The sequence below is a fragment of the Arvicanthis niloticus genome, chromosome 1 (genome assembly GCF_011762505.2).
Source record: "Arvicanthis niloticus isolate mArvNil1 chromosome 1, mArvNil1.pat.X, whole genome shotgun sequence".
In the NCBI taxonomy this organism is placed as follows: Eukaryota; Metazoa; Chordata; class Mammalia; order Rodentia; family Muridae; genus Arvicanthis; species Arvicanthis niloticus.
The window spans coordinates 159074937-159092059 of record NC_047658.1 but is presented as its reverse complement, the minus strand read 5'-3'; the positions used below and the strand labels follow the sequence as shown (position 1 = coordinate 159092059).

General features: G+C 49.8%; 1 protein-coding gene across 3 annotated transcripts in view; it reads left to right on the top strand.

The window, feature by feature from the left end:
* The window catches only part of Xpnpep1 (X-prolyl aminopeptidase 1), a 48933-nt gene that overhangs the window by 17190 nt on the left and 14620 nt on the right, over nucleotides 1–17123 (top strand). For all 3 annotated transcript variants that reach the window (XM_034504166.2, XM_034504165.2, XM_076924122.1), the window contains 7 exons: nucleotides 7974–8037; nucleotides 9133–9237; nucleotides 10336–10428; nucleotides 10713–10856; nucleotides 12525–12620; nucleotides 14700–14781; nucleotides 16298–16508. In XM_034504166.2, coding sequence (XP_034360057.1) covers nucleotides 7974–8037; nucleotides 9133–9237; nucleotides 10336–10428; nucleotides 10713–10856; nucleotides 12525–12620; nucleotides 14700–14781; nucleotides 16298–16508 — 795 coding nt within the window. The remainder of the gene's footprint in view (nucleotides 1–7973; nucleotides 8038–9132; nucleotides 9238–10335; nucleotides 10429–10712; nucleotides 10857–12524; nucleotides 12621–14699; nucleotides 14782–16297; nucleotides 16509–17123) is intronic.

Genomic DNA, 17123 nt, shown 5'->3' with positions numbered 1-17123 from the left:
TGGGCCCAACGCCAGGATGCAAGGCTTGCCTCCATAACCAGCTGCATGGTTGTTAGATTCTGAGTCTCAGTTTACCTGGTGAGTCACAGGGCTGCTGTCAGCAAATGCTTATGGCAGGTCTGGCCCCTGGGTGTCACTGCATGAGCTGCTTTTTTCCGTTACTGTCACCTTGATAGAGGCGAATGAGAGCCCCTTAGAGTAGAAGGCCAGACAAGCCACAGAGATGTGAAGATGCATAAAATCCTGCACATGTGTCTGGGAAGGGCTCAGCCAGCACCATCCAGGAGGAGCTTGTGAGCTGTGTGCAGCTTGAAAGATAGTAAAATACTTAATAAGTTATTCCCGCCAGGGTATCAGAAGTAATGATCATTTTCACATATCAGTGTAAAGAGTAACGGTTACTCTTTTTTTTTTGGGGGGGGGTTTTTCGAGACAGGGTTTCTCTGTATAGCCTTTGGCTGTCCTGGAACTCACTCGGTAGACCAGGCTGGCCTCGAACTCAGAAATCCGCCTGCCTCTGCCTCCCAAGTGCTGGGATTAAAGGCGTGCGCCACCACCGCCCAGCAAGTAACGGTTACTCTTACAGGAAGGATGCACACACGGTAACTTATATTTATAAAACACCTCAGTTTGAATGTGGTCTCGAGAATCTCATCATTTAAACTTATAGTTGACAAAGTAGACTCACACACCCAAGTTGCTCTAAGCATACCTAAAAGTTTTCTACTAACTGAATCTTGTGTATCTGTTTTAAAATTACATCGCAGTTGATTAAAATGAGATACAATTAACTGCTCACAGCTCAGTCTAATAAGAAAAGCAACTGGTAGTAGGCAGCAACTCTCCAAGCGCTCAGTCGTGTGTGGCCGGAAGCTCATGCCATTCACAGCGTTGGTCTGTGTGGGTATGGAGCGTGTTCCTAGGTGAGAGAGACTTCTAGCACAGCAAGATTAAGGAAGGCTTCCTCGAAGACGTGCGTTTCATGGGACTACGGGCAGTTAGAATTTGGATGTGTGGAGAGAGCTCGGGAGAGAGAGAGACAGAGAGACGTCATCCATGGAAAGCATACCATGGGCACATTTAATCAAAGCCGTCCCTCACTCACTCATTCCTGTCCATAACCTTGATCCCCATAGTCAGGAGGTTTTGTTTTTCAAGACTCTCTTATAGCCCAAAGTTGGTGTCGTACTGGAGGATAACTTTGAACACCTAGTCCTCCTGTCTGCTAGGATTGCAGGGTACCATGGTGTCTGGCTGAGTTGAGGTATGGTTAGCAGGAACTCAGGATTTTGGAACAAGAAGGTAATATGACCAGTAGGGGGTGTTCTTGAGTGTGGGTCAGAGGAGGAAGACACAGAACAGGGAAACCTGTTGACAGGTCAAGGGATCCCCGAATCTGGGTAAGAGGGTCTGAAGTTGAGCATTGGTCGTAGAGAACAGAGATTGGGACGGAAACAATGGGACGTGCTTTTAGTGTGAACTGTGCAGGCAGAGACTCTGCAGGTTTGGTCCATGGGTGACTGAGATGGCAGCAGCAGAAGTGGGTTTCCTTTTTCAGTTCCTGTGGAGAGGCACTGCATAGTTGGGGTAACTCCCCTAAGTGGGGCTCCGTGTCCTTGCCAGGCCTCTGGGAACGGGGAGGAAGGGCTGCTTTGTGTGTGACTTGTTCAGCAGCAGTAGAGAGGCTCTGTTGTCTGAGGCCCTCCATCCTGACTGCTTCATTTCAGCCTGATTCAAGGTTGCTGGAATTCCTCCTAGGGCTGGAGAACGGAGGGTGCTGTAGAACTGAAGGGAATCTTGAATCCTGTCCTTTGTGTACTTTCCAAACTACAAATCCACCCACACTGTTCCCTAGTAGAGATGAACCAGACGAACCCCAAGTGCACGGTTATGCAAGGACCTGGCACTTCAGTGGTCAGCCTCTCTGTCAATTTAAGTGGTTCTTTCTAATCCCAGAACAAGGCCCCGGGGAGCTTTTCCAGTGGTAATCTGTAAATACTGTAAATAGTGTGCTATCTCAAGCAGATCCTGAGATTGCTGGGCTTCAGTGGCTTCAGGCCAGGGCAGCCACTAGATGGGGCCAGGGCTTTCTTTCAGAAATCCTATCTTCTTATCGGAAAGGCCCTGAGTTCTGTTCTTTGGCTTGGCTTAGTCAAAGGGTCACATTTTGTCAAAGTGAATTTGTTAATGTGAGTCTTTGGCAGTGTGTGTGGTTCTCTTTCTGGAAGACACGAATCAGATTTTCCTAAACTGCATTTTTCTCCATACCTCCTGAAGTCAGCCTACTGTTTTGTTTTGTTGCTTAAACTTGATCCTGGGACAGAGTAGTGATTTTATCCACTGGTTCGTTAGAGCCATTGCCTGTGGTGGTAATGCAACGGAAAGCCTCTCTCTAGGGCCTGGATCTGTGAGGTCTCGAATCTTGATCCTGTAGTATAGAGTTCGTGTTGATGAGGGACTTCATCTGAGCTCCTTTGTCTACAGTGCCACCTTTCTAGCTAGCAAAGGGAGAAATTATTGAGATTATACTTATGTTTAACTCTTGACCCAGCCATTTCTTCCCATCATGTGACCTACTTAGAAGCAGTGGGACCTGGAAAATGAACTTGTAGCTGGGCAGCCGCTGTCCAGTGGCCTGGCTACACTATGGCGGGAGTGTTTGTCTTTGGGAAGCTGTACACTTTTCTCACGTATGTTGATGCTGTTCCATCTAGGAGAGAAGAGGTGCCAAAGCCTGGGCATTGATCCTGTGTTTGGGTGGAAGGAAGGAGCTTATGTCTCTGTTCACTATCTTCGTGTGGTATTTTCAGAATACAGATACCCAACCATCGGGTTCAGTTTTGTTGAGAACTTGATGTGTGTGAGGCGTGTTCTTTCAGATACTTGGCTTACAGAAGACCAGGGAGGGGAGAATGTGCCCCCAGAGTGGACTCTAATAAGTTTAGTCTTGTTGTGGCGTTTGGGCATTGTGTTGTCCTTGTCCTGTTCCAAGTGCATGTGGCCATGTGACAGTTCTTAAATCTCAGCACTAATTAGCCCCCAGTCCTCAACCTCAGTGTTCTCTAGAACTTGCAGGGTAGAGTACAAGCCTTGCAGGGTGATGTTTGGGCCTCTGTTTCTTCAGAGTGTTCCCAGAATTCTCTGCTGCTGCCTCTGTTGTCAAGCCTGTTGGCTGGCAGCCCAGATCTTGTGTCTTGCCTCTGGCCTTCTCTAGCCTTCCCCTTTCTCTGGATAGTCCTCTTGATCCTCATCTGTCCATGTGGCCCAGGTTAGACCTCTAAGTGCTGTCTGATGGGCTTAAAGGCAGATCTCAGCAACCTTGAAGCTAGAGCCAGCTCTGTACTGCATATTCGGCATACCTTATATGGCGGTAGCTCGTGTTTCTCGGGATGCCCGTCCGCTGTGGCTGGCCACATGGCCTACTCTGAGAAGCTTGATCAGGTTCCCTGAGTCTGGCTCACTGCCCAATGCAAGGAGTAAGTGCTGCTCCTTTTTAGTGCCAAGCACCAGCTCCTACCCAGTCCTTAAGAGTGGGTATCATCTTCTCCCCATTTCACAGATGAGCAAGTTGAGCCCAGCTAGTAAGCCGAGTGCCAGACTTGGTAATAGGCTTGGATTATTAATTGTGTTATTGAAGGTTGTTGACTCTGGCTCATACTTTATGTTCCTTGTTCCTTCTGAGTTTATAATCCATTTTTATGATAAGTATTATACACAGTTTAAAATTGGATGTTGCCTGGACACATAGGACGAGGCCTTTCAAAAGTTAGGCCCGAGTTCACAGTTTTCCTCTGCGTTTGCTGTTGTGGAACCTTGGGTGGGAGGAAGTAACTGACTTCTGTGAGCTTCAGTTTTGTTTTTCCATCTGTAGCTGGGGGAGGTGATTACTTCTAGATTAGAACCGGAAGAAATTATTACAGTCGTTGGCAGCAAATAGGAATTGGGCCCAATACGTCAGCCAGTGAAGTCTGTCAGCATCACCCAAGGTTGAGATGTGGGAGACTTCTGAAAGCTGGCGTGGGTGGGAGGCTGTGTCAGACAGGCACTGGAGCTGGGTTTTCACAGAGGACGACGAAGGCTCTTTTTGTAGTTTGTAGATGTTCTTTATTTACACTGTTTGAGTCAGACACCAACATTTTAACAATTGGGTGGCTTCTCACAAACAGGCATCTCTAGCTTCCTAGTACCGAAGGCTGGTCCAGCTAGGTGGGAATGGGTACCGAAGGCTGGCCCTGGGAGTGAGGAAAAGCTGCTCTCTGTCTCTCCTGCCTTGTCCTGTCTGCTGGCCTCCTGCTGTGCTGCCAGGTGGTTTGAAGCCTCAGCTTTAGATGATAAATCCCTTCAGCCCCTTGCTGTTCCTGTCACAGCTATGACTCCTCAAACAGCAGACTGTTCCCTCACAGGTCAGAGGTCCCCAGGTCTGAGGGCGCCAGTGGAGCTTTGTTACCTCTGGAGGTTTCCGGGAGGACCCACTTCCTTGGTTTTAGCTCCTCTTGTGACCTCTTTCCTTCCTTCCTTTTTCATAGAATAGGTAAGGTTCCCTGGGCAGAGGGAGAGGCCCTTCATTGATTCTGCACACTTGGTTGGGAACCACTGCGTGGCACCTGCTCTGTGCACAGGGACAGTTGTGGCCGCTCTGCTCTCACGAATGCTCTGGGGAGGTGTGAAGGACGAGTGCAGTAGGAGTCTGAATGCTCCCTGAGAAGACAGGAAGCTGCTTCTGTACAGAGCTCAGAGGGCCCGGGTGGCCACCTCGCTGGGGCCGTTCAGACAGTCTCGCTGTGGAGATGACACTCAGCCTGAAGTGTACTGATGAGCTGCTGGGGGGGCTGAGGTTGGAGTTTCCTTCCGGAGGACAACAGGGCCTGCTCAGGCCGTAACTAGGGACTGGGCCAGGATTTGCATTTGATCTTAAACATGACAGGCAGACTAGAGAGTTGGAAGGAGAGTGCTAATAAGACCTGTTAATATTAAGAACGTGTGTGCTTGAAGCTCCCCCTTTCAGTGTATGTGAGGTGAGGATTCAGGACCGTGGGCAGGTGGAAATGATGAGGCTTGGCCTGAATCCTTTTATGAGAAATGCAGAGAATGGGAAATTTTGGAGGAAAAGCCACCAGCTGTGTCTGCTTCTTTGTGACTCTCCTTAGCCTGCTCTGGGAAGAGCGTCCCTGGGCTTGCCAGCTTCATGACTGGGGGAGCATGGGCCAGGACTCAGGGCTCATCTGGCCTCGCTTAGCCTTCAGTGTGGAGGTGAGGTTGCTGCCAGCCCCACGAGCCGAGTCTTCTGGCTTGATGACCACTTAGGTCATGTCTGGTTCTTGCCCCAGGCTTTGTCTGGGTCCCAGGCTTTGTCTGGGTCCCAGGCTAGACATGATCATCTGCTGGAGAAATTTGTCCCCTGCCTCTGTGGTCGGGGCTGGACTAATCTTGTGGTCTCCTGTCCCTCCCCAACCCTTCAGCTTCCTGGAGAGTAATGGGGCCACCTTGGAGACCTGTCTCAGAGAGGTCTGGGTTCATTAGCGTTGTCCTGTCAGAGCATCCTTGCTCTGTCACAGGCAGGAGGGCCACATCCAGAGAGCCATGTTATCAGAGCATCTTTGCAGAGAGGATGAGTCTTCTGTTGCCTTTTCATCTTGGTTCCTTAGATGCTTTCTTAGGAGGATGGGGTTGGAGATCTGTTGTGTGTACATGGATTTTCTCCAGGCCTCTGCCAAGGTTAGCACGCCATCTTAATTTGCCCTTCCCAGCAGGCCTAGGGGACAGGTGTTGCTTCTCCCCAGCTTCTCTTTCTTCTTAACCCTTTTTTTTTTTTTTTTTTTTTTTAATTTTGAAAGGGTGCTGCTGCTGCTGCCCTGGCTTCCTTGGACTTGTCTAGGCCGGCCTTGAACTTAAGACCTTCTTGCCTCCACCTCTTGAGTAGCTGATAAAGACCAGTGCCTCTAGGCCTGGTGGTCCTGTCTCTCTTTTCAAAGTCTGTACCCAGTAGTCACTGGGTTAACAAAGGAGGATTTGGGGACCATCTCTTCCTGTGTCTATAGGTCTAATGAATTGTCTTTTTATGTTGTGTGTGCTCTTTTGGGGTTGGCGGTAGAAATGACACCCTTTAGAGCTGAGGAACTGGGCAGAGCGAGCGCTGGACCATGCCGTGCACCACAGAGCTGGGCTTAGGCTGGGGGCCAGATGTGGTTGGCCTTCCTCTTGCTTCGCTTCCAGCAGGCCTTTGGAGCGTCTCCCTGAGGGTCCCTGGGGATGGTTGGAGCAGCTCTGCTGAGGGATGCAGGTCTCCCCCACAGCAAGAGGGCCACATGGGTCCTTTTCTTTCTCAGATGCACTGACTGTCTCTACACACCCTGGGCTTGGCCAGTGGCCCCATGCTCTACCTAAGTTCCTTCCCTGCCTCTAGGGTCTTGCCACGAAGCACTGGCTGTTTCTTGACTCATGATTCCTCTGCCTCAGCCTCTTATGCTGACATTGCAAGGGTGTTCTACCATGCTTAATATTGTTTACCTTGCTGAGTCCTTTGGCCTAGGAAAGCCTGCTGGCAATGGTAGTGAAGGAAGACTCAATTCTGGACACAAGCAGAGCTGGCCGTGGATCCCTGTCACTCTCAGCCTGGCAGTGGGCGAGTTAGAGTTTCCTATTTGAACCTTAGTATATTAGTTAATTGTCTTGCTGAAAAAAATCTCTGTCAGAAACTACTTACAGAAGAAAGGGCTTGAGGGAGCACTTGGTCATGGCAGGAAAGGCTCCCACAGGAGCTGGAGGTGGCTGCTTATGTTGAATCCATAGGTGGGAGGCAGAGAGAGCTGGATGCTGGTGCCCAGAACACTTTGACCTTTCTGTTCAGTCTGGGACTCCAGCCTACGGAATGGCACTGCTCCCGGTTAGAGTGGGGCTTCCTACCTCAACTAACAGACGCTGGATGGTCCCTTTATGGTGGGTCATTCTACCTTACTTAATCTAATCTTAATCCATCGCAGACCTCTCTAGATGTTTGTCTCCTAGGTAATTCCAGGTCCTGTCGAGGTGATAGTATTAACCGTCACACTCAGTTTCCTTACTTGCTTTTGATCTTGTCCTGGCATCCTTAGAACGACAGATACCGCGCACTAGAAGGCAGCCTGGCATAGGGCTCCAGGGTTGTGGATCTGGGCCTGACTGCTCAGGTTCAAATCCCACCTCTGCTGTTTACTTTTGTACTGCTTCTCTGGCTGCCACACAGTGGACTCTCACATCTCTGGCCCCCCACCGTCCACCATGAGAACTCCTCCCCCACAGAGGCAGGGGATTCCGAGTGGGAAGGGCCTGGTTTTGAGGGAGTCCTCTGGATTGGAGGAAGTGCTTCTTCCTGTTACTGACAGGAAGGCATGGTCCCGTGTGGGAGACTTGACAGCACCATGGAGGGGACACACAGGACATTCAGGAAGAAGCCCGTGTCTAAAGAGACTTAAGTTAAAACAAAAGCAGCTCCACTTTCCAGAAAAATAGCAGATGCCCAAATGTCAGAGGCAAGGGAGGGGAAGCCAGCAGTGTTGGCACGACCTTCTCAAGGGAAGCAGCTCTAAGCGGTTCTCTGCAGTTGCTTTGTTCTCCCAGTGGAGCTGTGCAGCGAAAGGGCATTAACTTGTACCCTTTAATTAGAGCCTTTCACACCGTGTGCTAACTTTTTGATGCTGTATTGCGTTTCCGAGGCAGGATGTTGCTGTGTAGCCTAGGCTGGCATCAAACCTGAGATTGTTTTGCCTCAGTGCTGGGATTACAGGTGTGTCCCACTGTGCCTGGCTATTTAAAAAAAAAAAAAAAAACCAACCAAACAAAAAAATGTTTGGTTTGCTTTTCTACCTGTTCCTTTGGCTCCATGAGTGAAGGTACCAAGAACCTTACAACTCTTGTAACGCCCGTAGGCTGTAGCACAGGGCATGAACAGTTGAGGGCATGAACAGTTGAGGGCATGAACGTCTCTTGTTTTCCAGAGTGAGTACATTGCACCCTGTGACTGTAGGCGGGCGTTTGTCTCTGGATTCGATGGCTCTGCAGGTGAGTCACTAAACTTTCTTTTCTGTTCTTTGTCTTTGTGTTGGTTCCGCTCTGGAGGTAACTAAATGGCGTTCCAGCCTATGCCACAGTATTGAAGAGAGAATGCAAACCGGACATTCCCCACCTGAGCCTGTGCGGTGGTGTGGGTTCTGGTTTTCCCCGCTCAGCAATGTCACCTTTTAGTGACCCTCTGTTCTTTTCTGTGTCTTTGCTGTTTCAGACAAAACAAAACAAAGCAACCTTGTATTACAAAGACCAATCTTGAGCTTTGTACTGCTTTTGACACACACACAGAAAGTAGTGTTAATTAACTGGACATGGTGCCTAGCTCGTGCCTCAGGCATGGAATATGGGACCTTAATATCGTATTGGCTCTCCCGGTTTAGCTTGTTGGTCCTGGAAAGGTCTCTGTGACCTTTTGATGCTTCAGTTTAGCTGAGTTAGACAATAATGGCTGATGTTGAGCTCCCTTGATGTTACGCCCTAACTTTTCCAAAACTGTCACACCCTTGACTTTTTGGGAGGTTTCCCCTTGGGCTCCCATCCCCTGAGCAAACTACATGAGGTTAGAGCCCCTCTCTTCTTGTGGTTCACCTCTGCTTCCTTTGGCTTTACTGCTTGTGTGGGTTGGCACGTTTGGGTTGGTTTTGGCCATCACCTCTGCTGAAAGCCCTGACATCTGCCAGGCCTGTGGGAACTACAGGCAAACAGAGCCTGGACTCCGTGATGGTGCCTGCTCAGTCATCATGGACATGGATGGTCCAGGTTGCTTGCTTCTGGGGGAGGTGAAGCAGCTCTTTGTGGGTGTCTGTTGGAGCAGAAGAGCCTTTCCCGCCTTGTCTTGCTGGTTATGAGATTTGGCCACATGGTCATGTGCACGTGTGTGGAGACCAGCGTCCTGGTAGTCTAGGCTTCAGGACTACTTATGATGGAGTCTGGCCTGAGCTGCCCTGGGGTCATTCTCTCACCTGGGCATTTCCTTGGAGCCTGGGACCCCTGTGCTTCCCCCTCCCCCACCCTGGCCTACCTACTGCTGTTTTCGTACAGATTCTTGGTGGTCAGAAACGATTCTCTCTTCTCGCTGCTTTGCTGCAGGCACAGCCATCGTGACGGAAGAGCATGCGGCCATGTGGACAGATGGGCGCTACTTTCTCCAAGCTGCCAAGCAGATGGACAACAACTGGACTCTCATGAAGATGGGTGGGTAGAAAGAAGCAGGGCCCAGCCCACCTAATGTAACCGGCATGGTCTGGGTCGGGGTGGTGGAATGCTTCAGGAATCTAGGATCTGAGTGTTTTTCTTGACACCTTGGATCTTTGAAAAACCAAGGAAAACCAAAATGCTGTGTCTTTGTGTATATACCACACTCACTTTTAGAGGAGCCAAGGTTCAAAACTCCCAGGTTCAGTTTGCAGCGAGAAACCAACTCTGGGGTCTGCAAGCTGAAGCCATCAGGTCTGGTAGCACTATAGGGTCAGAGCAGGAAAGCGTGAATTCAGTCTCCTATTGAAGTGGGACTGTGTCAGCTCCACAGTGTGGGGTGGCTCCTTGTCCCCTCTCAGTGCTGCTCCTGTGTCCTGCCTGCTTTTCCTCAGGTGGGCCACACTGTAGGGAGGTTCTGCAGGGTTTTTTTTTGCTGCCCATGAGTGACTCAGCCCTAGGGTTTTGCCAAAGATCTGTCTGTTGGGAAGTAATGTGACTTCATCCTACAGAAGTTATACCAGGACTTCCAAGAAAAACTTTATTAATAAAGTGGCTTATTTAGTGATTTGTCCAAAAAAAAAAAAAAAAAAAGAGTCAAATAACAAAATAAAGCCTCATGCCAGCCTGTAGTTTTTAAGGACTGGGAGTCATGAGCTTTATAAACCACTGAGCTTCCTGTCTGTCAAAAGTTAGCAGAGAAAACCCTCAGAGTGCATGGGCTTTTACTCTGATTAAGCCTGCATGGTGCCGGGATGTTAATTGTTTAGCAAAAATCTCACTGGTTTAAAAAACTCTGTCCCCAAAATACTGGCTTGATTAAAGAAAAACTGACCTGTAGAAAATATTATGGTTCTTTTGGAGGTTGTCTAGTGTTTATCATAGTCTCGTAGAAGTAAGAGGCTGTCCGTTGTTGTGGCGATGAATCCAAGGCTGCGGTAGGCTCCCGTCTACACCGCTCGGAATCCCAAGAAAGGCTTTTTATAGCCAAGACGTAGGCTCAGCACCTAGTCAGTGGCTGGCTGTGGGCGGGGCCTTTGCTCTTCGATCATGGCCTTGTATGTGAAGGGTGGGCACTCAGCAGTTCTGTCCTTCTAGGTCTGAAGGACACACCGACTCAGGAGGACTGGCTGGTGAGTGTGCTTCCAGAAGGATCCAGGGTTGGTGTAGACCCTCTCATCATTCCCACAGGTGAGCGACTTGGTTCTTCCTGCCTTCCAGACACCTCTGTATTTGCTCCTTGTTTGCTACTGAGATCCGGGGCATTTGGGACTCAATGTGACTTGACGTCACTCTCGAGGGTCAGCTAAGGAGGACATTTCTGGGACAGGCATGGAAGGCCATGTACTGATGTTCTTCATTCTGTACTCCTGGCACTGAGGAATGCCTTTCAGAAGAGCCTGGCCCAGGGCCCTGCTACTTGCCTTAGGTGAAATGAGTGTTCGTTTTGTGGCTGGCCTTATGTTTTTCTTCAGATTACTGGAAGAAGATGGCCAAGGTACTGCGAAGTGCTGGTCACCACCTTGTGCCAGTGAAGGAGAACCTGGTGGATAAGATCTGGACAGACCGGCCGGAGCGCCCTTGCAAGCCCCTCCTCACACTGGGCCTGGATTATACAGGTCAGAGCCATAGCTGTGACCCTGAGAGCCTGCCTTGCCAACCCGTCTTGTTAAAGTCATACTCGAGACCCTGCTATGAAGTTGGTAGATCCCATTGTATGCAACCTTGTCTCCAGCACAGGTGTCTGGCGTGACCGTAGGACTGTGCCTCACCTGGTGTAGACTGCCAGTTGATAAGACAGGCCATTACTGCCTTCTGCTCTTGCTCCCTGCTTGCCACTTACTTTGGCTTAGTCTGTGGTGGCAGAACTCCTCTAATGATGTTGTGGGTGCTGGTGGGAAGACCGAAGCTTTTCCCTGGTTGGCAGTGCCACTCTTCTGGGTCTGGCACTGGGTGTAGCACCTCCTGACCCTGGTTCCACTTCCTCTCATGTGGCACTTGTAGGGCTGCCTTCCAGGCCTCACTGTCTTGCACCTTATGCTGTAGAAGTTTAGATGTGGCTGTCTCCCAGCCTGCCCCCGAGAGTGAGTGAGCTGCATGGACTGCCAAGCTTTTGTGGGAGAAGAAAGTGTGGATTAATGGAGACAGTGAAGGGTGGAAGGAGACTGAGGTGGGCTGAGGGGAGGGGGAGGGCCGGCGGGGGGGGGGGCGGTGGGGAGTCTGGAATGTAGGCAGATTGCCAGAGGGGTCCTGGGAAGAAAGTATCACAGCTCAGACACTGGGCCAAGTTTAAACAGCATTCCCGGGCTGATCTTCAAAGCAGTCTGTGGTTGTGGGCAGCCCCAGGCTCGTTTTCCAGGGTGACGCCCTCACTGGAGGGCGTGGTTTATTGGGGAGGACGGGCACAGCGAGTGGCCCAGGGTCAGCTTAATATTTCCCATCAGCATGGTTGAAGTTGTTTTTTTAACTGAAATAGAGCCTCTGACCTGTTGCCGTAGGAGAAGAAATCTGAGATACTGCTGCCAAAGTTTCTGTTTTGCAAACAGTTGCATGCCTTGACTGTTCAGGCCACTGATGGGTGCTAGGGACACCACACAGGAGTGCCTACCCTGTTCATAGGTAGCTAGTGTGAAGCTAAGTCACAGATGCTACTGTGGTGAGGTGACTTCCTTTGGTGCCATATTGCATTCTGGGAGCAGCACAGAAACCTTGGCTGTCCCTGACAGGGCAAGTGTGACTTGGAAGTAATATTCACAGTGAGTCAGGCTGCAGCAGGAACTCTCTGGTCTTAGCCCCAAGTCTTCTGGCCCAGGAAACGTTAAGTGAGTTTCACAGGTGAGGTCTGCTGCTGGAGAGTGTGTTCACATAGCCCAGCCGGTTTGCCAGTCACACCAGCCTATATGTTGTAATGCACTTAATTGCTAATCTAACTGTATGTGCTGTCCTGTGGATTGTAAGTCTGAGGAGGGACTGGAGCCATAACTGCACCAAGCAGTAAGGACCCCCGGTAGATACATGTGCCCAGCAAGTCTGCATAAACATGTTCCTGGTGAGCAGTCAGGGCTCATGGCAGTCAGATGTCTTGGCAGAGCCGTTCTTCTGTAGGGATGGACTCTCCACAGCATGGAGCATGCTTGCCTTAAGAAGTGGTACTGTGGGCTGCAGTGCTAGGCTCACAACCAAAATGAGAAATGGTACCATGTAAGAGTGTTTGGCATAAGCCTTTTCACTCGGCTTCTGGCTTCACGGGATCATAGAGGAGTCAGAAGCACATTTGTCTTTTGCAGGCATCTCATGGAAGGAGAAGGTTGCAGACCTTCGGTTGAAAATGGCAGAGAGGAGCATCGTGTGGTTTGTGGTCACTGCCCTAGACGAGATCGCGTGTGAGTACTCTGGTTTCACTGCAGGGGCATTACCTGAATCTCCTCCTTGGGCCTCTGGGAATCTGTGTGTTCCTGCCATTCATCTTTCTGAATGGCGAGGGAGTTTGTAACAGTGTCTTTAAATCAGAGAGCAAATGCCAGGTAGCACAAAGGAGGAAGCATTATGGTCGCACAGGGGCTGATACCCTTGTCAGAGCAGCGCACAGCCGGGCGCTCCTGTTGAGTCCTTGTGTGATGCTGGCCTCTGGCCTCACAGTCGAAGGACTGAGACTTCTCTGAGGAAGAATATTTCTTCTAAACATTTCCTGTGTTGCTCTCTCTTCATACTTACAGTTTCTAAGATCGTCACAGAGAGAATCTATTCTAGTTAAGTTTTTACCTCAGAAAACTTAAGAACTGCAAAGTCTTCTCTAGGCCCTTTCTTTCTCTTAGTCTTCTGACTTTCCGTTACCCCTGCCCCGTGCAGGTGTCCAAAAATCCGTCATCTTCAGAGTCCAAAGGAGCCCGACTGAAGTGCTCCCTCCTGTCTTGCTCTGACTGGATTTGATTCAGGGATGCTTCGAAGAGGCTTTTACGTTTTATTTCCCCACTAGAGGAAGAAAGCCCACCAGAGGAGGGAGGTCTTGCCTCTTCAGTCCCCCAGACTTTGTCAGATGTCTGTGAGTGTTGTCTCTAATTAACCCTGCGTCAGAGGGAAAAACACACAAAAGTGCTTTCTCCTTTTGAATATAAGACAAATATGTTTCTGTTTTGGAAAATGTGTGAGGTGCAAAGGAAGTCGAAGAGATCAAGATCATCCACAGCCCTGTCCCTGTTTTTGTGTGTCTGTCATTCAGCCTGGTGTTCTAAACGTGCCAGCATGCTGGGAACACATATAAACGTAACTTAAGCGTTAAACATTCCATCAAATGGTTATACTGCAGTCTGCCTAACAGTTTCCATATGCAGGGCCTTCGGGCTGTAAGTTCCTGTGATGCTCTCATCAGGATCATGCTCATACACTTACATCTTAGGTTCTGATCATTTTCCTCTTCCTATTTCTGGTTGACGTTGTGGGTAGTCTTGTGAGTTTAAGTGTGAGCGTGTGGCGGGACTTTTGACACATCCATTCTGTCACATATCAGCAGCCCTAAGCTTCTTCATTTCAGAAGGAGGTAGTAAGCCTGATGTGGGGGTGCACGTTTTTAACCCGGCACTTGGGAGGCAGAGGCAGGTGAATCTAAGTTTGAGGGCAGCCTGGACGACGTAGCAAGTTCCAGGCCGTCTAGGGCTACACAATGAGACCTTGTCTCCAAAATGATAAAAACCTAAAAAGAAGTCAGTATGAGGTTAACCTTTTCTACTTTTCTTTGAGAAGCCGTTATTTAACATAGAGGCAACAGCTTTGTGTACTTGGCCGTTTTGCTCTCTTATCTTTGAGAGCAAGCATTAGAGCTGGCAGCCAGGACCAGAGCTGTACTGTCTGCCTGTCCATCAGGCCTCTCAAGTGTTCGGTGACCTCATCAGACTCTGGCCCCTGGCTCAGGGCAGGTCCTCCACCCAGCCCAGTAAAGCCCACTGTGGCTGAGCCACAGGCTCGTGACTCAGCACTTCTGCTCCGACTAGAAGCTCTGTGTCCATGGAGCTCAGCAGGGTCTCTGTGTCACCACCTCCACTTCAGTCTTTCTGTCCTAAGTCGTTTGCCTTGCAATAGAAAGAATGCGTGTGTCCTCCTTATATTTGGGGGTGCCAGAGTTTGTATGCCGCGGTGTTGAGCTTGGCAGGTTCCTACAAGTAGGTTAGCAATTATAGCTCTTAGGGGGACACTGGTTATGTTTTTTTGATCCTACTCCCTCCTCAGCTTGCAATATGGCCAACTAGAAAACAGTTCTGGTGCCATCAGGTGGCAGACACCAGCAGTTGCAGCTCTGTTGTGGAACCCTGTATAAGGTCCCTTCTTTCTGAGAGATGTGGAATCCTTTGATAGGAGCTGAATTCTAAGCAGAAATTCTTTCCTCCCCCAAAAGCTACCTGTTAAGCATGACCAGGGAGCCAGGCAGCCAAAAGGAACCATTTTTAAGAATGTGCTTTTCTTTTTAGGGCTCTTCAATCTCCGAGGGTCAGATGTGGAGCACAATCCAGTGTTTTTCTCCTATGCGGTCGTAGGACTAGAGAAGATCATGTAAGTGTTCTCTCCCACCCAGACGCCCTCCTCCCAGCTCCAAGGGCCCAGGCTCCCCTTCCTGGTCCTTACCCCACCGTTGCAATAGCCGCTTTCCCACTCTGGCACTCACCCTTTGTCCTTTTTGCCCTGACACCTGTTTATTTTTATACTGCCTTCCCTCTAAACCTTTAAATGTCTTGAAATCTACAAAAGTATTTATAGTAACACGAGACTGAGAAATAAGTACTCGAGACTATCAGAACACAGCCGTTGTGAGGTTTTTCATGAGGTTCCTACTGTGTGATCTTGCTCGAGCCATACAGGTCTCAGGTTTCCCAGAAGGCAGTGTGGAGGGAGCTGTCTAGGCTCAGCTGTGTGGTTCTGGACCCCAGGCAGGTATCTTAAAGGTCAGCAGCAGTGGTGTGGGGAATTCTGGTCTATGCTCCGTTGACTTGTCAGTTTTATCACTTCAGAGCACTGCTTTCAGGCTTCTGCCATGGTCTTTCTATTGGATGGGATTCTTTTCTCCTGTGATAGAGCACTCTGACTAGAAGTAACTTAGGGGGGAAAGAATGAACTTATACTTCTATGCCACAGTCCATTGTTGAGGGGAACCAGGGCAGGAACTCAAACAGAAGCTTGAAGCAGGACCCTGCTTAGCTGGCTTTCTTATACATCACAGAATCACCTGCCTAGGGAATGATGCCACCTGCAGTAGACTGGGCCCTCCTGTATCAGTTGAAAACCAAGACAATCTCCCAGAGTTTTGCCCACTGGCCAATCTTTTTGGACAGTCCTTCAGCTCATTTGCACTTCTCAGATGGTGGCCGGCTGTGTCAAGTTGACAGTTAAAACTTATCTAGGGCAGGAGCCAGGCGTGTCTGCACATATCTTTAATCCCAGTTCTCAGGAGGCAGAGGCAGGCAGTTATCTATGAATTTGAGATTAGCATGGTCTACATAGTTCCAGGACAGCCAGTGTTACAAAGTAAGACCCTGTCTCAAAAGAGCACCAACCAACCAACCAACCAACCAACCAATCACCACCACCAGCAACAACAAAACCATTCTTTCTTCTTTTCATTTTTTTTTTTTGTTTTTTTACTTAAAACAAAAATATAGTGGGTTTAAAATAGTGGGTTTCATTGTAACACAACTCGTCTTTATCATTGTACCTTGCTGATATCGGGGCATCCCACTTATTGACTGTAAACTCTGTTGGGGTTGGTGTTAGATGCAAGCATGAATGGCGGGGTCCTGGGTTCTGTGGAGAAGCTGAGCTCTCCTCTCCCTGAAAGATTCAGGGACCAGCCGGTTAGGAGTGGATATGTGTGCATAGGAAGGGCTATCCTAGGCGTGTAAGAGGAGACTTTGGAGAAAATAAAAGCATATTGAATCAAAAGTGAAGGCTAGGTGATCACCGTGGTGAGTGGGGGTGGGGCGTGAGGAGGAATCTCGGGAAAGAGTGAGGTGAGCCTTGTGCTTGTTCTCCCGCTCATGCGCCCCCTTTCCTGTGCTCTGCCCCCGGCCCCCAGGCTCTTCATTGATGGAGACCGCATTGACGCGCCTGCTGTGAAGCAGCACCTGCTCCTCGACCTGGGCCTGGAGGCGGAGCATAAAATCCAGGTGCTGCCTTACAAGTCCATCCTGAGTGAGCTCAAGACCCTGTGTGCTGACCTGGCCCCGAGGGAGAAAGTGTGGGTCAGCGACAAAGCCAGCTATGCTGTGAGCGAGGCCATCCCCAAGGTGAGTGGTCTCAGTCTGCCCTGTGTAATGGGGGCTCGCACCTTTGTGGTTCTGATGCTGTAGAGAGCTGGAACAGAGACCTGGGCTCTGCCCTGGGGGCTCTGGCTGAGCCCAGAGCTGGATCCTGGAGCAGAGCCTCGAGGCTCTCTAAACTCTTAGGTCCACGGCTCTGGCTGTGCTGGGAAAGGTGGTCCTGGGGGCCACACACTAATACTTAGGCTTGTTTAAATAGCTCTGTCTTAACAACAGTCAGTGTGCCTGAGAAAAGAAGCTCTACGTAGAGCCTGAAAATGCTTTCAGATATAGTACAGAAAGTAAGGTTCGTGTAGGTGCTAAACAGCCATGGTGAAGGCACACAGGGACCTGGAGGTTGGGGTACACTTCCCAGCACACGCTACATCTCTTTCTCTGTGTTTGAGATTTGGAGGTTTGAGGCCCAGGGAGACGGGGGAGTGGAGGATTTCTCTTAGGATCACGTGGCAGTGACAGCCTTGCCCTTCACGAGTCCTTGCTGGGCCAGGGTAAGCAGCTAACACGTGTTGATCTACTTCAGTTAGACTCCGTGCAGGACCGGAGCCCAGACCCCTTCACTGGGGTTTTTCTACTGTTGGGCCG